Source organism: Colius striatus, chromosome 1 (assembly GCF_028858725.1).
Source record: "Colius striatus isolate bColStr4 chromosome 1, bColStr4.1.hap1, whole genome shotgun sequence".
Classification (NCBI taxonomy): Eukaryota; Metazoa; Chordata; class Aves; order Coliiformes; family Coliidae; genus Colius; species Colius striatus.
In genome coordinates, this window is record NC_084759.1 from 168,577,111 (window position 1) to 168,601,788 (window position 24,678).

At 39.4% G+C, this 24,678-nt stretch overlaps 1 protein-coding gene across 1 annotated transcript in view; it reads right to left on the reverse strand.

Annotated features, from left to right (window-relative positions):
- TRHDE (thyrotropin releasing hormone degrading enzyme) overlaps positions 1-24,678 on the reverse strand; it is a 216,162-nt gene that overhangs the window by 81,291 nt on the left and 110,193 nt on the right. The window contains exon 7 of the mRNA XM_061997273.1: positions 15,323-15,388. Within this exon, the coding sequence (XP_061853257.1) occupies positions 15,323-15,388 (66 nt within the window). The remainder of the gene's footprint in view (positions 1-15,322; positions 15,389-24,678) is intronic.

Here is a 24,678-nt window from a genome sequence, read left to right on the forward strand (position 1 = left end):
TCACTGATATGTCACCTTTTTTTCCCCTTTCACACAGCTAACATCAAAATCATCAAGGAATGTGGCAGAGGGAGGACTCGGTTTTGAAGCTGTGTGCTAGACTGAGGTGGACAAGGGGTTCCCAAAGCCAAGGAAACTCGAGAAAGAGCAGAGAGACCTGTCAGGAACCATCAGCTCTCGTGAGGTGAGACTGATGTGCCAGGAGGCCTAGGCAAGACAATCGAGGGGATATAAACAGCCCTGGGGAGATACAGTGACCAGAAGCAGTCAAACAGGGCAAGAAACAGGGCCGGAGCAAACGGGCCTTGTGCAGCAGCCAGGGCAGCATGCAGCAGTTTGTGCAGGTAGAGCAAGCAGGGAGGGAAAGCAGAAAAGGCCCCACAACCCGCTTAGATAACCACAGCCCAGGACAGCGCTCTAGGTATCGCTCTGCCAAAATGGTGAGCACTTGCCTGACAGCAAAAGCTAAGGGCCATGAGAAGAAAGCCCTGGCAAAGTTTGATGCATCCACCCAGAAGTTCTGGATAGCAAAGATATCTCAGTACAAGTATGCTGCAGTAGGTGTCCAAATGTATCTACACCTGTAAAGGCAAGTATCTGTGAAAGAGTCACATAGATTCAGGAGCTGCAGCATCAACTGGATGAGTTACAAGGAACAGTCAAAAGGCTCCACAGTATGAGAGGAGTTGAGATGGAGTGATTTCAAAATCAAGCATCTGTAGCTGACAGCTAAGAATGAAACATCTTGGACTCTGGTAACCCAAAAAAGCAGAGTACTACTTCACAACCTCCAGAATCGCTACCAAAACCACATACATTACAAACAACTTCATTAGCAACAGGCAATTGTCACCATGAAAAAAGCAACGTGTGCTTTCCTGTTAAAAGGCACTAAGAGATCAACTTGTCAACCAGAAAAGGAGTCACAAGAGGCAGGCTGCCTGCCAGGAGCCAAGATCTAAGATGTTGCTGAGAGTGCCAAGATTTGTCAAGAACACAGGCTACTATTCTCTGTTCCTCTTTCATGTGGGCTGTGCTGCCATTCAGTGAGATCTCGATGGGCCTGGGAGCTGGGCAGAGAGGAATCTCATGAGGATACACAAGGGCAAGTGCAGAGTCTGGCACCTGGAGAGGAACAACTCCATGCCCCAGTACAGGCTGAGGGCTGACTGGCTGGAGAGCAGCTCTGCAGAGAGAGACCTGGGAGTTCGGGTGGACATAAAACTAAACATGAGCCAGCCTCGTGACAAAGAAGGCCAATGGCATCCTGAGGTGCATGAAGAAGAGTGTGGCCAGTAGATTGAGGTAAGGCCTGGTAAGGCCTCATCTGGAGTACTGTGTCCAGTTCAGGGCTCCCCAGTTCAAGAGTGACAAGGAACTTCTGGAGAGAGTCCAGTGGAAGACTACAAAGATGATTAGGGGACTGAAACATCTCTCTTACAAGGAAAGGCTGAGGAGGGAGACCTTGAGCTATTTAGCTTGGATAAGACTGAGGAGGGGCCTTATCAACACCTATAAATACCTAAAGAGTGAGTATCAAGAAGATGGGGCCAGTCATTTTTCTGTAGCATCCCAGTGACAGGACTAGTGGTAATCAGCACAAGCTGGACTACAAAAAGTTCCACTTGAACATTAGGAGAAACTTGCTTGCTGTGAAGGTAATGGAGCACTGGAATGGGCTGCCTGGAGAGGTTGCATAGTCTCCTTCTCTGGAGGTTTTCAAAACCTGCCTGGACACGTTCCTGTGTGACTTGATAGCAAGTGAACCTGCCTTAGCAGTGGGTTGGACTAGACAATCTCTAGAGGTCTTTTCCAATCCCTACCACTCTGTGATCCTGTGAAAGCTACTATTGCATATTATCTTCACATTGCCTAACATTCAAATAAAAAAGCCTGGGCAGGGGTCAGAGAGAGAAAGGCACTGCATATATTTGCAATGGTGAGTGAAAAACAAGGAGGGAGAACCAGTGGTAAAGCACTACCCGAATGTTAAAAAGTAAAGCTAAAATAGCCAACTAAGTTTGCAGCATTTTTCAGCTCTACAACAGACTAAGCCTTGAAAAAGAGCCTTAAGGAAGAAAAGTGGTCACTCTCCTGGCTGGGCAGTCAGACAAGCAGTAGAGTACAAAATAAGCCTGTAAATTCAGCTTATTGGTCATGGTGAACATTGTGTAAGGCAAATTAAATACGGATTAACTTTATTTGTGTCAGAATTCGTTTGTACCAGTGAGTCAAGCTGCAGAGCTACCTCCAAATTGAAAGAATAGCTGTGATCAGACTATTTATCAAAACAGTACTGCAAAGCCAGCTAAGAAAAACCTTGGAAACAGACTTTTCCAGCTCAAGCAAGTGAAACAACCTCTTCACTTTATGCATCAGTTTTACTAAGAGTGCCCAAAACTGCTTCGAGGCAGTCTTGTCAGAAACTGACAACCTACAGGATACACTACAGTCATGGAACAGACTTTAAATTTCATGAGTGAGTTCCATCACAGGATCAAAAATGTTGCTATCCTTTCTATACTTAACCTACTGTTGCATTAAAATGTGTTCCTCCAACAAAAAAAAATGAAGTTACTCACTGGCTAACAAGCCAAAAATTAAACTACCTAAAAACGCATTTCAACCTATGATAACAGAAAACACTATCAAAATTATACTGAAACAGCAAGCACATAGTCTTCACCTAGTACTAAAATTACCATATCTGTTTTATATACAGGCACGGCATCAAACACATTCCTGTATCTCCCTTGAGATACAATTTGATGACACTTCAGTGGTGTAGCCAAAGTAACTTCCACAATCTCTGCTCCTCCTTGTCCTCATCTCCGTGTTTGGGAAGCTACTTTTCAACCTAGACCTCTGAAATGGTCCATATAGGAAGTAAATATATCATTCTTCAACAAGAACCTTTCCTTCCTTCCTTGATCAAGTTTACCAAAGAGGGCTCCAAACTCTTGAACTGTACAAATGAAGTGGTGTTGGGTGGCCATGCATGGATGGGAAGGAGCAGCTGGAGGCAGCACTGAAGAAATAGTTAAGAGAAAAATTATCAATGTATCACATTTCAGAGAAACAGAAAGTTTACTTTGAAGTGCATTTCTCTAGAAGCAATGCTCAAATGTTCTTTTCAAATGTTCAGCTAACGATTGATGGGAGGATTCCTCATCAGTAAGCTAATTTTTACAGTGAATAAGTGAACCTGTCATTCAGAACCAAAGCAGACTAAACTCTGTGACTTCAAGACACAATGAAAAAAAACTGTCATTAATTAAATGAAATCACAGTTAACTTCAGTTTTAATGTGCCCACATGGGCTACAATGAGATCTAAATAATCCAATTACAATTCACATCTGCAGCTATTTTGAATGAACTTTTGTGTGTCCTTGTATAAACACGGCTGTCCTGGTTTTGGCTGGAATAAAGTTAATTTTCTTCTTAGAAGCTGGTACAGTGCTGCGGTTTAGCTCTTGTGTGAGAATTATGTTGATAAGACACTGATGTTTTGGTCATTGCTAAGTAGCACTTATCTTGAATTGAGGATTTTTCAGTTTCCCCGACTGTCAGTAAGTAGGTGCACAAGAAGCTGGGAAGGAGCACAGCCAGGACAGCTGACCCCAATTAGCCCCAGGGCCATTCCATACCACAGATCCATCATGCCCAGTACATGAACCAGGGGGAGTCAGTGAGGAGAGGCAGATCACTTCTCAGGCATTGGCCAGCAGGTGCTGAGCAATTGAAATGGACATGTCTTTTCTTGGGCTTTATTTCTCTTCCTTTTCCCTATATTTCTTGTAATTACTACTAATATTATACTTTTTAATTATTGCTGTTATGATTATATTTTATTTCATTCTAGTTAGTAAGCTGTTCTTATCTCAACCCAGCAGTTTTGGGTTTTTCCCAACTCCCCAGCCCATTGGGAGGGGAAGGAGGGAGCAAGTGGCTGCATGATGCTTCATTGCTGGCTGGAGTTAAAGCACATCAAAAGCTTAAACCTTGTTTACTTGCCATTAAAAATAAAACTTTGATTTTACACCACCTTGACCAATCAGAGAATATAGCTGCCAGACAAAAATGTGTTTTTTTATTCTTATTTCTAATAATTCTACACATATCAATGGAGCTACCTGTTGAATCTTCCATATAGAAATTTATCAGCTAACATATTTTAAGTCATTGGTAATTCTATCACTCTCTTCATTTTCTGAAAGCAGTGTCCTCATAACATATCCAGGCCTGGCAGGCAGGACTGGGCTGTGAGGGTTTTTTTAATCTGCTCCAATTTTTTATTTCTTTTTCTTCAAAAAAACAACACAAAATAAACTTTTTTTTCTGCTCCTTATACAATCACACTAATTGCTGCATTAAGCAATTAAAGATTCTTAAAAGCAAGTAATACATTCAATGTTTCAAAGCAGTGTTTAAATTGTCCACCATCAGGAATTTCTTAGCTAACTTCTAGATTCAAACTCACAAACACATAAAAAGAAGTTAAAAAAAACCCCGAGAAGTGTGCAATACACTTCAGAGGCATCGTGCAAGTATTCACTTCAGCTGTGTTTTGTCTTCTCTTTGGGCTACTATCTCAGTGCGTAAAATCCTAGGGAAGTAAATCAGTGGAATCCCATCAATGTATACCATCTGAAATTCCAGGCTTTTATTTTCAAAAGGTATATTTAGAGAGGATTTTTTTTTTTCTCACACAACAATGATACAATGCTTGCAATCAGCAGCAACTGGAAAATATCTACTGTCAACATGTCACATTTGCAATTAAACCATTATATCCAAACAGCAAGCTGTAACTACTAATCAGGAAGAGTGATGCTGGAACCATATATGGAAATAAATTTTCATTTTCTCCAAAGCAAATGATCCTGAATAGGCCGCATAATTATAGTATTTTACTTTGTCCTTTCTTCCTTTGTAATTCATAATACTCCCATACGCTCTAACAATAATCGGATCAGGAGAAGTGACATTTCTGGCATTTTATGGGTCAATGGGATTTTTAGCATTGATTTAGGTGTGAGAAGAATCAGGTAAAAGTGGAGACTGTCTCATCCATGGTGTTGGAAGTGGAATATTTATTTAGAGGATGTGGATAGGACCTGTGTCCTGTCCCCAGCAGAGCATCGTCCATGCTAAGACATGAAAGAAACTAGTAAGAGAAAGGAAAAGAAAAAAGCCTTCAATAAGCCAATGGGACTGCTTTCTTTGCTCTACCAGCATCTTCTTGGTAAGAGACCAATACCATAAATCAGAAGTAACCCAACCAAAATCAATATGGCTCTGTCATTTTCATTCCAAAACAAGAAAAGAATCAAACCTCAAACCACTGTAAGAAATTAAATTTTGCAATTAATACGTCTTATGCATTGTAACTCAGTGAATCCAGTGTGCATGGGACATCTAAAATAGATTTTAAATCTGTACTCATGCAAATTTCCAGCTACTTTAAAATATATCATGCTTTGTTGGGAATCCTTATTAAAAGATCAGAATTACTAAATAGAGAGATTTATTTCCCTTGTAAAATTCAGCTTCACCTATTAGCTACTAACACGAAGAGGAAGGAGTTTCCATTTTGAAACACAGCAAAAGCAATCGCAATGTAGTGGCAAAACAGTTTGCATGCAAAGTCTAATGGGAACAGTTAGAAGGACTGGAGAGTTATTGTCTAGCAGAGCCTGATGGTATCTGCTGTGCAGTGAGATACCTGCTAGTATATTAAGCTTGGCTTTAAGGAAAAATGTATTTGATGTATTATTTGGTAGTGGTACTAAACTACTGAGCTAAGAACAAATCTTTCAGAAATAAAGTACTCTTTGAAATTGAACTGCATATATTTGACTGAATTTGTACATTCATTTTAGTTCTGCCTTGTTGGGTAGTGTAACACATTTGAACCTAAAACCAGAGATTGCTCAATAAATATGTTTTTAATGCACACAAAAAAAGAATTAAATGCTTTCCAGAGATATCTGGAAATCTTCTAATTGTGACACGTCTGCTCATTCCTCTACATTAACTTGAACTATGCCCAGGGATTGATACCCAGGCAAAAATCTCTGCTGTACTTTTCTGTAATACTTTTTTTTCCAGAGAAGTCCCAGAATTTGAAATAAATTAATGCTACTTACTATGAAAAGGTCACCATAAATCACTTCAGAAAACTTATTTTAAGTATGATTTGCATGTCATTGTGTCTCGATCATAATGCCCTGCAATATTTGTAAAGTAACAATGAGTAACAGATAGGAAAGCAGTAACAGTGAAGCTTAAACTTTGCTAATAAGGCATTTGTTGTCTGTATCTATTGAGCAAATACTTTTCATGGTGCAAAAGACCATCATATGATACAGTCACTAGAGCTACATTTAAGTTTGCAAAATGAAGGCACCTTAAAAATCACTAGCATTTTACATATGGCTATATGCTACAGCATCTACCTAGCTACAGTAACTGAACTTTAAATATCTGCAGAGAAAGGGAAAGGAAGAGGGATGAAGAGAAGGAGAAAGTTTTGATGACAGCCTGTTTATCCAGTAGGGATTCAGCTTTATTCTGAATATTTCCCACAGTGCTGCACAGGGTAGATTTATTTCATTTCTGACGTGTATGAAGTGTTAACTAAGCATTCAATCCTGCAATCTTTGTGCTGGAAATATCCCCACTGACTTCTAAAGAGCTAATGGAAATTCTGATTGCACGAGGATGGCAGAATCGCACACAAAGCGTGTACTTCAAGCACCCTGTAAAGTCCATTGTGCTGCCTCATAGCAACAGAGGCAAGGTTGCCACTGAGCTCCTATCAGGAAAACAGTACAATTTTATTCCAAAAGGAAACATTTTCTTAAATAGCTGCTCAGCTCGCTGATGCTATCTGAGAATTCATACCTATCATTCTTCCTCTTAATAATTCCTATAATAAAAAATGAAGGAGAAAATAGTCACAATTGAATTGCACATGCAACGAAATAAGAGAAGCTCACTGAAAGCACACCAAGTGAATACATACACAGTATCTCTAATATGACTGATTACATTGTCATAAAGGGCAACCCTGTTCTGAGCAAACAAACTTACCAAGGTAAGTAAATCATGTGTATACTAATCAGTTTTCTTTTTGTAAGCAGCTTTAGAAATGGAGAAATAAAGCAACATTTTATCCTAGATGAATGGCAGAACATCTTACTCCTAATGGAGGAGACACTGACTATAACCTTGCTCTGAACAAGGGCGCTGGGGATATCAACAGTGATTGCTGTTCATCAGCACCTGCCATTACCATGCTTTACAACTCTCCCTGCTAGGACCTCCAATGTGGCCAAATGTGGCTGAGATTAAATCTTATCTTCAAGCAGCCCATCTCAAGTTGAATTCTTCTCCAAAGATTCAGTTAACACCAGGAAGAAAGTATGGGAAAATACCACATTTTATCTTTTCATGTCACTCCTTCCTTTGAAAAGCTCTGTTGTCCCCATGGACAGCACAGGTCTAAAAGTTGGAGGGAAAGCGATCTTGTTTCAGGAACACACTTCTAGCTAGCATTGATCAGGTGACCTAGCAGCTCGGGAGTCTATCTCCCTGTATGAATGGCTCACAGCTGCTTAAGCTTAGAGGGAGGTTAGGGCCCTGAAGCAGAAAATTAAGAGTTCACATCTTCCTTCTCTTTCTTCAGAGAAGGAAACTGATCCAAACACTCCCAGGACAAAAGCCAGGGCAGAGAGGAGGGAAAGGACTTAATATACCAAACAGAAATGTTCTCCTAATACAACATGGTAGGAAAGTGCATTCTCTGCACAGCATTTATGTTGTATCAGGGAAAAGCCACCAGCAGCCATGACAGGTGGCTGCTCTCATTGTAGGTGTATTAAGCTTGTCCTTGTGACCTGATTTGTAGCAGAGTTGGACTCTATGACTGAACCCAGTCTAAAGTCTGTTCCAAATATCTGAAATAGTTTATAATGCTAAACACTTTGACAGAAATTTTTCTTGGGTTTCAAAATATATATATCTTTTTAATCACATTGATCCAATTTTCCCTCAAATTTGCAAGCACTCCACTTTCATTGATTTGGTTTTTTTCAAGCAACACTAATTGTATGATCAACATTTTATAAAGGCCCACCTTGGTATCCCGAGATACTGAGCTACAGCCACACTGAGTGCTCATAGCCGATGATGAAGCCAAAGTTGTGCTTTGAACACATAAATTCTTCCGATCCATAAGTGCTCAGATATACAGGAGGGGAAAATGCTATGCTAGGCATCTCATATTGTATCCTCCACACTTGTGCAAATCTTAACTCAATTTTCTGTGGGCTTAGATCTCCATTTACAAAATGAGGCTAGCACCACCCTTTCCCTCCCCATGAGGTTTATGTCTTCTGGTCTCTAACTGTTGGTGATGCACTTTGATAACACATTGGATGGCATTTAATAAAACTGTATGAAGCAGCTGGGAACTGAGGCTACAAAGCAAACAAAAAGTATATAAAACCATTGATCAGAAAAACAACTAAGTTAGTATGGTCCACTTTACGAATTAAATCAGACATTGTCCTACTGCAGAATTTAAAATCCTGGTTAAGGCGCAAACCAAACAGGCAAAGAATGCAAAGCTACAATTAGTTTGGGCATTTCTCACTGACTGTAGATCTAATTTATGCATCTTCAATCACTTGGTTTTTTTTAAACAGAAGCGTTTTGCTATTGCTATACACATAGTATATTCAAATCCTCTTGGAGACAGAGGAAGGATTTCCACTTTTGGTAGTGATATCCAAATCTGGCCTTTACAATGTTGTACATCTTTAGCACTTTCAATGAAAAAAAAATACTGTGATGCTGCTTACAGAAGTTTCTTATGTAAACTTTTCCTGATCTACTTAAGTGATGGTGGAAAAAAGTCCATAACACTGATTTCATTTAACAAACATAAACCTAAAATCTAGAGTGATGTAAATTAGAAGTATAAGAAATGCTGAGGGGCCAGAAAAGGCTAAAGATATTATCAATCTCTTATGACAGGCAGTATAGAAAATAGTGTTGTCAGCTCCTATGAGATTTCCTATGACTTCCTATGTCCTGCTTTTAACATGCTCAAGTTATCTTATTGACAACTGTCAGTAGAAGTGAGACAGTTTAAAAAAATAAACGGATCAGCAGCAACTAACTTAAGGACAGGTCATAGTCAGTATGACCATGGTGATACTTAGATGCTCATCAAAGTCATACACCCTGTGCTCTCAAAAACAGCCTGGGTGCAGAATTAGCTGAAAACTCAACATTTACTAAATGCATCTGTGGTGGTTTAGCCAGTTGTCCACCAAGTCATAAAATCACTCTCCCTCTTAAACTGGACAGGAGAGAGAGAGAAATATAACAAACAGCTTGTGAGTTGAGATAAGGACAGAGAGATCACTCAGCAATTAGTGTCATGGGCAAAACAAATTCAACCTAGGGAGAAAAAGGTTTGATTTATTAAAGGAACAATAAGAGCAGGGAGATGAGAAATAATAATGAATCTTAAACTGAATCCCCCCAACCCTCCCTCTTCCCAGGACTCCTTTCCCCCCAGCGGCGCAGGGGTTGAGGGTTGCAGGCAGTTCATTACAGACAGACTTTGCCACTGCTTTTTCTCCTCACACTTCCCACTGCTACAAGGTGGGGTCCCTCCCATAGAAGACAGTCCCTCATAAACTTCTCCAGCATGAGTCCTTCCCATGGGCTACAGTTCCTCACAAATTACACCAATAGGGGGCCTCTCACGGGGCCAGCTCCTCACACACTGCCCCAACATGGGTCATCCACCAGGAGAACAGTCCTTCAGGCAGTGACTGCTCCAGCCTGACCCCCTCACAAGTTCTGACAGCAAACCTGCTCTGCCATGGGCTTCTCTGTCCCCACGGGCTCTCAGGTCCTGCCAGGAACTTGCTCCAGGGTGGGCTTCCCATGGAGTCACAGCCTCCTTCAGGCATCCACTTGCTCTGGCATGGGCTCCTCCACAGGCTGCAGGTGGATCTCTGCTTCCCAGTGGTCCTCCATGGACTGCAGAAGGACAACATGCCTCACCACGGTCCTCACCACAGGTCACAGGGGAGTCTTTCTTTCAGGACCTAAGCACCCTCCTCCCCCTCCTCCACTGACCTTGGTGTCTGCGGAGATGTTTCCACATTCTCCTTCCCTGTTGCCGCGGTAGTTTGGCAATTGTGCAACAACTTCTCCTTCTCAAATATGCTATTCACAGAGGCATTACCTCTATTACTAAATGGCGAGGCCTGGGTCAGCTGTGAGGTCCATCTTAGAGTTGACAGGCCCTAGCCTTATGAGCTACAGGTGAAGTTTCTGGCAGATCTTCGTTTAAAGAAGCCACTCCTGTAGCTCACCCCACTACTGAAAAACCTAGCCCACGCAAAACCACTACAGCTGCAATACCAGAGGTACTCCAGTTGTAAAGATGCTCCTGCTTAGTGGCAAAAGTTACATTCTCCCATTGAGCAAATAAAAACTGCAGGTAGTTTCATGTGCACTGTTGATCCAGGGATAGTATCGCACCTCATTGCTTCACTGAGCCTGATCCTATGGTGCATGATTTTGAGGCTTTTGTTTGTTTGTACAGATATTATTTGTTTACAGAAAACTCTATTAAGAAGTCTCTAATGATGTTTCATTTTAAACAGCATACAGATTATTGTTGGGAATTGGGAATAAAGATAAACAGGTATGATAAAATGGGTACATTTCAACATAGAAAAAGTAGATCATTAAATGATACTGTGGAAATAGATAAATACAATTCTTGTGCTATTAGGTTCATGGACAGAAGAGGCAAACAATTTGGAAAATAGCACATTAGAGCTTTATTTTACACCTGGAAAGTTTCTGATAGGGTTTCACATCAACTGCCACAATTCAAACAGAACACAGGCATGCACAAAAGTGTCTAAAAAGCAGGAAATACTAAGCAGTGTGGATGAAGAAAGGCTAACTAGCCAGCTTTATGATAGTAAAAAGTGATTGAAATCTGAACCTTGCTGTATTTAACAGCCTGCATGTCACATTTCCCCAGACAGCTCCTCTGAAAGGTTGACCAATTTGTTTCAATACAGTGGCCACTCAACAGCACCAAAAAAGACAGCGTATATCCAAAGCACTGTATGAAAATTCATCTTCCAAATGTACAATGTGAAGGCTGAAGTACAAAAGCAGTTAATTTATCACAGAAGCAGAGATACCTACAGTAACTAATTCAAACTGCTGATGATGCACTATATCAGAGTGAGTGATGAACACATACATAGCAGCAACTGAAGTTCAAAAGGATACGGATCTATGTGATCAATGAGCTGCCACATGGCAAATGAAATGCAGTGTTGACAAACATACAATATGAGAGATGAGGCTCCAAAATAATCTAACCAAATATAAGGAAAATAAACTGGTGCAGAAATGTCTCATTACAGAGCTGGAGGAGCCTTTTTACACACATCTAAGTACCAGACATTCAAATCACTGGGCTTTCTCTCTATATTTAATATGAAAAAAACCCACTGCTAACTTCAAGAGCTGCCTTGTCACAGAGCAGTAAAAGCTTTCAGGAAATGTAATACAGTGACACCAGTCATGTAAGCAACCATCTATTTCAAGTACACAGATTAGGAACAACAGCCTACAGATGAAAATCTCACACAAATCTGATATTATACTTCATATTATTGCCCTGAGTGATGACTGAACGATAGGGACAACTTACAGCTTCTCCCTCTACCAATCTATGCAGTTCAGAAACATAATCAGAGGAAGTGGTACTGATCAAGCCTCTTTATACTCCAATCGCTGTCCTAGCTGTCCTAGCTGGTTAATGGCTTTCTGACTTTGTAAGATGAGTACCGGCATTTGGTGACATGCACCTTTGAACTTCCCTGGAGCATAAGAAACTTTGCACATCATGAAAGATGTCAGGAGTTTTAAAAAGAACAAAAGCACCTTCTGCGAGAAGGAAGAGTTTACTAGTCATTTTCTATACAAATAATAGCTGTGACTTTCTTGTATGCAAGTCTTACCAGCTGTGGCTCTCATTGTCATTATTGAATTACTCATGACAGCCAAAATAAATATCTCCTCTTTCGGTTTTGCCTTTGGAGTGCTCTGTGTGAAACAGCAAGAAAGTTCTGTCTTTGTTACTAAATCTTGAGTTTGAAAATGCCACTTGGTTCAAGACATCATATGTCTTTTAAGGGCTTCCCGAAAAAAAAATCATACCTTCACTAGGTGGTCTCTTGGCTGCAGTTTTACTGTGGAACTTCCAGACTACAATCCAATGGTCTTTCACAGTATATTTATCATGACAGGAACATGCCAGTTCTTCTTGACAGATATGAATGTCTCCAAAGCCATCTACATCATAAAACTGAGCATTTCTACTACCATTTTACTTTCTTACAGACTCCACAACAGAATGGTTTGTGGAACTGTTAGGAATGATATGCACCTTTGTACATTTGCTTCAGCTCATATTTATTTTTAAATATTACCCAAAAAAGAGCTCCACTCTCCATCAACTTTTTTCTTCTTTTTAACACAATTGATTGTTTCCTTTGACATAGAAAGGAATTTTCTCCCTCAAGCTATCTTGATCTGCTCCTTCAAAAAGGCCACCTGCCAGGTGATACCATGTAATTAGATTAAGAAAAAAAAGTGGCAACAAACAGAAAGGTAGCTATCCCATTTGCTTCATGCTCTCAACCTTATATCCCTAAGCTAAAATTTAACATATTTGTTGTAGCTTCTCTTCTATAAAAGCTCTAATTCTGTATCTCTTAGTTAGATGATGAATCATACCTTGACTTTGGTGAAGCCATAAACAATACAAACACAAGTAAAAGGCTACTCATTTTTGTTTAAGTGAGTATAATACAACTAAGAGGAATATCCTTTTTTATCATCTATGAAACACATAAGGACATATCTAATACACTAAAAAGAAATGAAATAAGATTAATGCTATATAACACTGACGTGCTCCATGTACTGAAGGTTAATGAAAAACAAAACAAATAAGATAAAGCAAAGGTCCTTCAGAACTCAGTAACTCAGCAAGCCACTAGAGTAACCCAGGAGGAATGAACCATCAAGTGCACTTTCAGAATATTTGTATTGGAAGAGATTTATAAATAGTAGTAATACTTGAGTTTGCAGCTACCCTTGAGGAAGGCCATTTAGTTGAACATTAGAATTCCATGATAAAAATGGATTCAAGGTAACAAAGCACTAAATCCTAAGTAACGGTAGTAGGACTAAAGAGCTGAAAAGCCTAAAACAGTGGCTGATAGAAAGGGTAAACTGCTCCTCCAGTTTTCCTTATTAGCAAAGTTAGCCTCCCACTAACAAGTGTTCCACTAATAGGAACACTATTTTGTTGGGTCCACAAAAGACACGGAATTAAATGACTGACAGACATTTCCAATTGTATATTTTGTAGCTTATGAACTATATGTTTTATTTTGTTCAACTTGGAGACATACCCATGGAAAATCTCTACCTGGATTTCAAACAGTTTTTATAAAAGAAGTTAGAATATCATCTTCCTACTGAGACAATGCCAAGAGTTTCACTAGACATGTTTTCAGTTAGAATTTTCTTAGATTAAAATTAGCAAACAGAAGAGTTTCTATTTAGAGCAGAAATGGTGAAAAACAGAAATAATAGGAAACCACTCAAATAAAAACCCCAAAGCTCCATTACAACTTTATGGAAATTACTATTATTTAATACCTGTATAGCCCTGCTCTTTGATCTGAACTTTTTTCTAAATTATTTCAGGACAATTTGCAATTGTTATTTCTCTGGCAGATACAGAAGAAACCAGAAAAACAGACTTTGAAATGTATACATTAAAACTTTCCCTTTCTAACCCCTCAGTTCAATGTTTTTTAGGGGAAAATTGCCATGAGATTTCCATGTGAATGCATGTGTGTGAGTAAAAGTTTCTGGCTGGAATATAGAGTTTGCTGGACAAAGGACAGAAGTCTTACTGGCTTAAATGAGATGAGGGTTTCACCCTTGACATATACAAAATGTTATGAAGATAACTTTTGATTTCAAGATTTCTTACCTGGATAAGATTATCTAAATGACTTGATCTAGTGTTGCAACTAAGAAAATGATCCAACTGAGTCCTGTGAATAAGTTACGATGAAAACCCTGAATGTCCTCTAAACTCTCAAAAAAGTTGTATTCCTCAGCAGGTTTCCTTTCATTGCCTCTTGCATGGAACACACCTCTCTGACATAACCAATGCATTTATTTAACTTTTGTTTTATATTTTATCTTCCAATTTATTTTGGTTAGAGGTAGAATTATTCTGTTAAAAAATGACCTGATCCTAGACATAGTTTATTTAAATTTCAAAATGAAAAGCTTACTAAGAACAGATAAGATTGATTGCTCTTTCCATCTTAGCATAATTGTATTTCAGGTGAACATCAATTTACTTTAAAGGACACTTCTAAGTAGCAAGCTGCATCATACATAATTCATCAATCACAGCTGCCTCTAACATGATTTACTCAAGCAAATTTCAATGGAATAGAGGGAGTCGCATTGTTTTTTATGCTTTGGCTTGTTTGTTTTTAAATAGTTTACGAAACACTCATTTGTGCTGAATTACTGCTGAAAAGAGTTCATCCTTGGTAATCAGCATGTTGAATTTCTTTCTCTTAGTACAGGCATGCTACTTCTTTAAATTTCTTTAAAAAGGCAGAAGGAGTTTTGAAAATATCATTAAGGCAGAGAGCACTCCATGCTTATCAAAGGTAAAAATAAAGCTCAAGGATTTTGCTATGGGGGAAGGGAAGGCAAAACTATTTATCTGAAAAGCATTATTGGGTTTACGGCTGTGTATTTGCTAGCTGGCTTAACATCATCTGTTATTAGTTGTTATACCAGCATGCAAACATAACTGAAGAAAAGCAGCCCTTTCCTCAGTTAGCTCTCCACACAGCTCTGACATGGATAAAATGGCTTTTACATGGCCATCTACATAAAATAGACAAAAAATCCTGTGCCAGTTAAAGTGCAATTACTTGCTACATCAAGAAATATAAGTGAAACTTGAGGCACTGCAATATGTGTTTCATTACTCAGTGTATTCCATCAAATTCAGCTTCAGGGACATATTGGTGCCTCAGATGGTCCTGAAGTAAAGAAATTTTTCCACAAATAGATGCAAATATGGTTTAAAAAGATAAAAGAGAGAGTGAGAGAAACTGCTAGAATTGCACAAAGACAGAAATGCCTTTACTTACTTGTAAGCCCATTTGAAACACAGAGTGACCCATAAAGTTAGCCAACATTCGAATCAGAGCTGCACCCTGTGGGGAACAATAGATAAACAAGTCACCATTTTCACATGTCAATATTAAATGACAGTAACAGTCTGAAGTAGGCACTTCCATCCAACACCATCATCTTGGAAAGTTGTGGTTAATATAGTCTTTATTTGTGCTGGAATGAAAAGCAGAGAGAGAAGATAATGCAAATGCTTTCAAGGAAGTGAGGAAGATTAACATTGTTAATATCCTGCCCCAAATACTGAATAAGGCACAGGTCATAAATTAACACATTCTCTCCAGTGCTGGAGCACGGATGTGTCATGGGAAGTCTGGGTTGCCCCCAGACTTTCTATGCACTCGGAAGTACTGTACAGTTTGAAATGAGGGCAAAAAATAATGTCCACACTACATTCTACCACTGAAATTCTTCATAGTATTTTTACCTCCATTACACTATCGTGTTTTTCCCTTGTACTAGTGCTCTATTGCAAGCAGAATTACTTTTGCAGATCTGATTTGATGATTTTGCTGTAATATCTCATTTTGCAATCTAATTTCAATGTAACCAGCATTCCAATCCCATTAATCAAATCATCGGATGAGAGGGAAGACATTTTTGATTTAAAGTCAGTGAATCAAAGGTCGTAAGAAAACATGATGCTAGAACTCAACAGCTTCAGCTACAGATGTAGGTTCAGGAATTAGGATAGTGCTCAACTAAAAAAATTTTTTAAAAAATAGAAAATTCACAGATCCAAATACTCACAGGTTCTAAAGCCAAAAAAAAAAGACTATTACAACAGTATAATCTGACTTCCTGCGTTAACAGACATCAGACAGTAATTTAGGCAAAAACTCTATTGCTTCTCTTTACACAGTAGCATCTATTTTAGGAAGATTCAAGGAGAAGAAAATGTTTCACAGTACTACATAACTTGTCACAACTAATATTTACTCTCATGAAAATATACACCATTTTATTTCAATTTCTCTAGCTTCAGCTTTCTAAACACCATTTTATGTCTTTTCCTGCTAGGTTAAAGTTCAGCATAGTTTTGTAATTTTTAGACCATTGTCCGATTTTTAGACCATTTTATACATGTTCTACTGATTTTGTGTACAGCGACTTCTTTTGAAGTACTGAAGGGATTATCTGTAATAACCAACATTTGAAATAATGACATAAATCTAAAAGATGCTTAAATTGTTACCAAATTGTAAGAAAACACCACAAGTTCTTCACATATGCAACAACAAAGAGTCTATCATTAGCAAAGTAACTGAAGGGGGAAAAAAAGAAAAAATATTGAGGATATGTTTGTAGTTGCTTATAAGAATTGAACAGTAGATAAACCAAAAGCTGGTGTTCACATTATTAACACTATGCTATGTTTTTACGGTGGTACATCATCTTACTGGGAGAGCAAACATGTCTGGAACACACAGCAGCATAGAAAATAATCCTACTGAAATAGATTACCTCGACAGACAAGACTGTAGATCAAGAAGCATTATTACTCTGATTTTACTAGAGGAACAGAATGAGTAAAGTTCTCGGAGATGTTTAAGCAGATAAACAGCAGATAAATCTGTCTAAGCAGATAAACAGGAGATAAAAAATAATCAAATAAATAGATAAATCCTATTATCCTGTAAGCAACTTGGGCAGGGTAACACAAAACATCTGTAGCAGAACAATAATATGTAAAATATTGCATTGGTTTTGCATGGCAAGGTTTTGTAGCAGAGGGACTACAGGGGTGGCTTCTTTGAGAAGCTTCTAGAAATTTCCCCTATATTCAATAGAGCCAATGCCAGATGGCTCCAAGATGGACTCACCACTGGCCAAAGCTGAATCAATTAGCAATGGTAGTAGCACCTCTGGGATTCACATATCTGAGAAGGTAAAAATGTTACTGCACAGGTGTAAAACTGCAAAAAGGGGAATGAGAATGTGAGAACATTTCTGCAAACACCCAGAAGGAGGGGAGGAGCTGCTACAGGCACCAGATCAGAGATTCTCCTGCAGCCCATGGTGCGGCCCATGGTGAGGCCCTGCCCTGCAGCCACAGAGGCCACAAGGGAGCAGACATCCACCTGCAGCCAGGGAAGGACTCCACATCAGAACAGGTGGATACCCACAGGAGGCTGTGACCCAAAGGGATGCCTGTGCTGGAGCAGGCACCTGTGAACCCATTGACAGAGAGGAGCCCATGCTGTAGCATATTTGCTGGCAGGACTTGTGATCCTGGGAGGGACCATGCTGGAGCAGTTTGTGGAGGACTGCCTCCTATGGGAGGGACTCCATGCTGGAGCAGAGTAAGTTTAAGGAGTCCTCCTGAGAGGAATAAGTGGCAGAGACAATTTGTGATGAACTGACCAAAACTCCCACTCCCTAAACCCCTGTGTCACTGAGGGAGAGACCCAGAAAGAAAGGAGAGATGAGGGGAAAGGTGTTTTAAGATCTAGGTTTTCTTTCTCGTTACCTTTCTTTGTTCTGATTTGCATTTTCCCCCAAGTTGAGTCTGTTTTGCCAATGACAGTAATTACTAAGTGATCTCCCTGTCCTTATCTCAAGCCACAAGCCTTTCATCATATTTTCTCTCCTCTTTCCACCTGGCATACAGTCAAGGTCAACCCAGCACAAACATAAATGAAATCAGCCTAAATCTTTATCAAGAAATATTTTTCCACTCATCACACATTTCTTTTCCTACTAACTTGTAAGAATTTCAGGGTCCCCTTGTTTCTTTCTCACAGTTTAAATTACACGTAGTGCATGGACGTGTATTTATACAGGCACCTTAACTTTTGATTTCTTTGAGAACTAAGCAAATACCTTCATATGATCTTGCTCATAGAATCTTTTTCTATCCAAAGACCAAGAACTGTTGGATCTACATAAAAAAAGATTTTTTTTAATTCCTCTCACATTGGTAGCACTATGGCTGGCCTTTACAGAGCAAACAAAAGAGTAAGCAAAGATTTAATAGGAGATCCAAAATACAATGGCACATCTACTCTGTAAGGATCTAACCCTTTTCACAGGTACTTTAGGAGTAGTTTGTACCAATTAATTACCAGAAGTCCTACTTATGACTTCCAGAACAACATGCTTCTCCAAGTTCTGCCATCTTTCCCACAGAGAGAAAACAAATGCCTATGACTTATTAGGGAAAGGGAAACTGAGGCACATCAGAGTAAATTCGTTTGCCAAAGATTAGCCAGAATGGTCCTCATATAACCTATGACACCAGCTTCCTCAGCACTGCGAGTCCACTGTGTGATGGTTTAGCTTGATGTCCTCCCAGTCATAAAATCACTCCCCCTCCTAAACTGGACAGGAGAGAGAGAAATATAACAAACAGCTTGTGAGTTGAGATAAGGACAGAGAGATCACTCAGCAATTAGTGTCACGGGCAAAACAGACTCGGGGAGAAAAGGGTTTGATTTATTAAAGAAACAATAAGAGCCAGGAAATGAGAAATAAAACCGTCTTAAAAACACCTCCCCTCAACCCTCCTTTTCCCAGGATTCCCTTTCCTTCACCCCTAGCGGCACAGGGGATGGGGGTTGCGGTCAGTTCATTACAGATGGACTTTGCTGCTGCTTCTTCTCAGGGGGAGGCCTCATCACACTTCCCAGTACTATGGTGTGGGGTCCCCTCCAACAGGAGACAGTCCCTCACAAACTTCTCCAGTGTGGGTCCTTCCCATGGGCTGCAGCTCCTCACGAACTGCTCCAGCATGGGGTCTGCCACGGAGGCAGCTCCTCACACACTGCCCCAGCGTGGGTCATCCACTAGGAGAACAGTCCTTCAGGGACAGACTGCTCCAGCCTGGGTCCCTCATGGGATCACAGATCCTGACAGCAAATCTGCTCCAGCATGGGCAGCTCCCCCACAAACTCACAGGTCCTGCCAGGAACTTGCTCCAGGATGAACTTCTTATGGAGTCACAGCCTCCTTCAGGCACCCACCTGCTCCGGCATGGGGTCCTCCATGGGCTGTGAGTGGGTCTGTTTCCCAGTGGTCCTTCATGGACTGCAGAGGGACAAACTGCTTCATCATGGTCCTCACCACATACCACAGGGGAACCTTTTCAGGGCCTAAGTGCCCTCCTCCCCCTTCTTCCATGGGAATTAACAGCATACAGTCCTTTCCTGTAAAGTGCTCTTTGAAAAAGGCACACTCATGGACAACTAGCCACGTACTTATCCTCTTTCTCTGAAGAAACTTGTTTGCACGCTCATATCATGATTGCAACTTTGATCTAGGATTTAATGAAACTAATTTTTAAAGACCCATTCCTATGGTTTTTGATTCTGTGGCATCACTACAAATCACAATCAGTGTAAGTTAATTAAATTCTCTGACTTACTGAATGATCTAATGTTATTATCGTTGAATTATTAAATTAATTGTTTCACTTGCAACGTGCATCCTGTACTAATTTCTTATACAAAACAAAGTACCAAATGGAATTTTCTTTAACAGGAACAAATTAAGTCTTAGATATAAACCCACAATACAGTACTGTTATACAGCCACCCAGGAGGGAATACGCCTGACTCAATGCAGGTATCTGTAGTATCTGTGGCTACAATTACCTCAGTTGTTTAGGCTTCCTTTACAGTCACTGGACAGCACCAGTCACTTACAGGTGCATCTTATTTAATCTTAAAGTAGACCTCCAAACAGATGGGGAGAGTTGTGCCCTAAAAGCACTCATCTCTTTTAATTCACTCCAAAAGTAGCCTTGGGTGACTAGCTCATATGTACATGTCTGCGCTGCAGACATCTAAAGTGAGGTGAAATGAATTCAACTGCATTGTCCAAAAAGCACATACAGAGACTGATTGTCCACTCTGTTACAAAAGTTTTGTACTAGTAAATAGTTCCCAAGAATTACTGAATTGTGGAGATATAAACCTGGCGGACACCGTCATTTTCTATATACACAGTCAAATAACATATATCATTATCTCTGTTTATTCTACATTGTCATACTTTCGTAGAAGAAAACCAGCAAAAGCAGGTATTCAAGAGTGGGCCCTGAAGAGAGGGCAGAGTGCTTGCTAGCTGAAGGTGGATGTTTTGTACTGAGCAGACAGGAAAGAAAAGCACTTAAAACAATGAACTAGTGAAGCAGTTGCAATGAAGGGAACGATACAAAAATCAGTAAGCCAGCACACAGGATTATGCAGAAACTAGAAGGCAAGGGCAAGAGGCCATGCGTGAAGAGATACAAATGAGCTGGAAGCTCATTCAGCATTATTCTTTTAAGGACTGAAAATTGTGTCTGTATTCTAAAAAGTGCTCACGAGAGAAAATGTCACCAACACGAAACAGAAACCATGAACCACAGCTGACTCTCATGAGGGTGAAATAATTTTGTAAATGTATTGGAGTGGGGGAAAGAAAAGAAACCCAGGCTGACCCAGAAAAAGCATAGCTCTTTCTCCTAATAAAACTTGTCACTTTTTCCTAGAACATCAAATTCCTTTTTCTTTTTGGTTCTGCTTTTGTGTGTTTTGGGTTGCTTTTTTTTAACCATAGGATTAAGATTCATCTGACTGAATGCAGATGCCTACATTGTAGTTATCTGATGCTTACTCGGATGTACACAGCTAAGCCAGCTGCTTAGACTCCCTTTAAAGGCAATGGAGAGACAAGCAAACACTTCAGCTCATCTCGATTTATCTCATCCAAAGACAAGCATCTAAAATAGGACAGATGAATTTCACCCTAAAAGTGCCTCTTTATCGTCACTGATGACACAGGGAGGTTAGAGAAACAGTCAGTTGCAAGAGTCTGCACAGTGAACATCCCAAGTGAGATGACATGAATCTCTCTGAAAATACTTTACTCTGCAACTTTGAAAATACGAAAGCATGAACAGTGCAAAAATACTTCCCTGAGATTACGAAGTCTGAGACAGCCTCTCGTAGGCTCAGCTATCCATTTGTCTCACGTAACACCAAATTACAGTAATAATAATTACACAGACCTCAATACACCTCTTCTTCACTGAATATCCACCCTGCCATGCTTGTTTAAGAATGAAAGCCATTTATTTTTACTTAGTTCAGAACAATCCTTTTCGTGACATAAAGACTAAAATCATCAAGTATCCTGATGTGAAAAATACCACCCTGGTATCCATGGAGTTAAAAGAGAGGGAGGTGGAGAAGACAAGAGTACTGGAATACCAACAAATATTTCAAAACTAAATTTCTAAAAAAAACAATTTTCCACAAAACCTCCACCCGTCCATTTTTCTGCTGCTTCTCTCATTGAAAAAAAAAAAAACCCACAAAACCAACATTGAACACAGGTAATTTGTCAATATCCTCCTTTTGTGCAGTAGTCAGTTCAAAATCAGTCTTGATTAATATGTAATAGCACCACTTGTTTTTCAAATACAATGGGAGACAGATAGGAGGCCTACAGTTAGTTTTATTTATGCTGGTATCCCTGCAATTCAAGATTACGGTTACTTTCTCACTAGCTCAGGGAAATGTGAGTTACTCTGTTCACTACCTCAATTACACTAGATTTTATTCATGTTATTGTTAGAACTATTACTACCAATAATAACTTCTTACAATCACGTTCATCTTTATTGATGAAAATAAGGCTCAGACCATATACAGACAATCATAAAGTACCATTCTTTCATAAAGAGCTCCTGATTCAATATGAGAATCAATATACAAAGTTTGATGGCTACTAATATAAACCTTACATATACCAGTATTCTTTTTTTTAAATTAATCAGTCACATTACAAACACATTAAATAGCTTCCTCCTTAAAATATTTACTCTGAGCTATAGGCAAGGTGATTAGTCAAAGACTTTTTAAATCCAGCGTCTAGCAATTCTCCTGAAGAACTCCATTTGGTTAGTAAGACAGAATCTCCCTTTGCAGCATTTATGTCTAGGCAAGAGCAACATATTTACCCATGTTCTCAGTTATTTTACTCTTTATAGCTTATGGACTCTCCACCTCACTGGAGAAGGAAGTCAAACTCATCAACCCATACTTCTCAAGAGCCCATTGTGTACACTACCCCAGCAATTCCACCAAGATGATCAGGGAATTGGACCATCTTCCTTATGAGGAAAAGCTGCAGGAACTGGGGCAGGAACTGGAACTGAGGGGGGAATCCCATTAATATTTACAAGTATATAAATGGTGGATGTCAGAAGGTTGGGGCATCCCTCTTTTGTGTTGTATCTAATGACAGGACAAGGGGTAATGGGATGAAGCTGGAACACAAAAAGTTTCATTTAAACATAAGAAAAAACTGTTTCACTATGAGGGGGACTGAGCCCTGGCACAGGCTGCCCAGGGAGGTTGTGGAGTCTCCTTCCTTAGAGGTCTTCAAAACCTGCCTGGACACATTCCGGTGTGACTTGATCTAGGTGAACCTGCTTCTGCAGGGAGGTTGGACTGGATGATCTCTAAAGGTCCCTTTCAACCCCTACCATTCTACGATTCTGTGAATTCTGTCACAGAGCTGTTCGTAAGGTTGATCTATGTCTCATTGCCAGAATTTCTGCAGCTCCACATCTGGTTACTTTCAGAAGGTGCAGGTGAGTGCCACCCATCTCTTCAGATTTCCTACTACTCTACTGTATCTTTAAAAAATTGAGTCTCTCTTTTACTCTCTGGCCATAATGTGGCCTCTCACTCAGCAAGCCAAAGTCACACTTGCTACTCAAGTCAAGCACTTAAAACCACATAAAAACTTTCAAATTTTGGCTAATATGTTTTGAATAATGGATGAAATGTCTCTTTCCATCATGAAATGTGCCAAAGAAAGATTTTTTTTTGGAAGCAGCATACGGGCTGGGGTTTTTTCTTTAAAAATGCTGAACATATTTTTACAGTACTCTATCAAATAGCAGCCTAAGAGTATTCACAATCAAATGTGTTCTTAAATTAGTATAATTTCAGCTCAGTTCAAAGTTCCTGAATTCATATATTTTTCTTTATTTCTCAAAATCTTAGATAATTCTGTGATTCTACATTAATTTCAAATATTAGAAGAGCATGTTACCAAGTATGCACACAAAGAATGTGCATTTGCACATTCTTTTTGTAATGTGAATACTAGCCAACAAGCAATATACAAGTCACGTTTTCCAAAACGATCCTTCTTTGTTGGTACTAAGCAAAAACAGCTGGATGCCCCATGAAATTTAGCTTATTGGGAAAAACATAGCATGAATTAAAGTGAAAGAACAATGCACATCAAACATGTAGCAAAAATGTGACATTTAAAAAAGAACTCTTACATAAAATTAAAAAACACAATGAAATCTGTCAAATCCCAAAGAAATTTAACATAAGAAATATGTTTTGACCAGGTCACATCTGCAGATTTTGCTCAGATGTAGATATAGAAGAGTGTATATGTGTCTAAAGGAGTTATTTAAAAACTTGGTCAGCAGAGCTGCTGTGTTACACTTCATGTAGTGCACTGAATTAGCTTAACTGTAACCCTCAGCACATTAGAGGACGGAGAGATAGGAGAAGTCTGGCTGTACTGTCTGTTGAGTGTCTGGTGTGATCTTAAGAAAATCAATAGATATCCCTTAGCTCTCCTGTAAGAACAACTGAAAACTTAGGCAATCACTTTCAAATCTAGGTGTTGTGTTTAAACTGTACTTCCTTAAGGAAATATATTCATCATACACGATTTCTTTATTCCTTTTTCCCCAAGAGCAGAAGTCCAATCATTTCTCAGCTCTCACTGAGAAGATGACGCTGAAATTCATCTTACCTTCCCACTTTTGTCATTTGAACCAACTTTAACAGCACGTGGCCTTACCCTGATAGTCCTGGAACAAGAATATCCTGTTCATGCCATCAGTTCCATACAGTACTGTGGTGCGCTCCTGAGACCTCCGCTAAAGTCCTCCTATCAATTCGTAAGAGCATAGATAATTGCAAAGTTTTCTCTGGAATTCTTCATCTGCCTCTATCTAAAATATCTCATCTCTGGTAACTGCAGAAGCACTCACTGAGAAATTCTTTTCAGGGAATTAATTAGACTATATCATGAGTCACTAGCATTAAATCCCTCTTTCATTTTCAGAAACTGAGCACTGTAATACACTAGCTTGGTTATTTTCTGTATTCTCCAATGGCACCTCCAAATACTACAAGAAAAATTAAGCCTAATGCATGTGAACATGCTTCCTTATTTGATTAGGATAACAGAACATTTTTGTTTAAAAAAGTAAACACGTGCCTATGATTTCCTTCCTGTAGCAGAAATGTAAAAGTCCAAATTAATTCCTAGAGACTTTCCCTTTGGA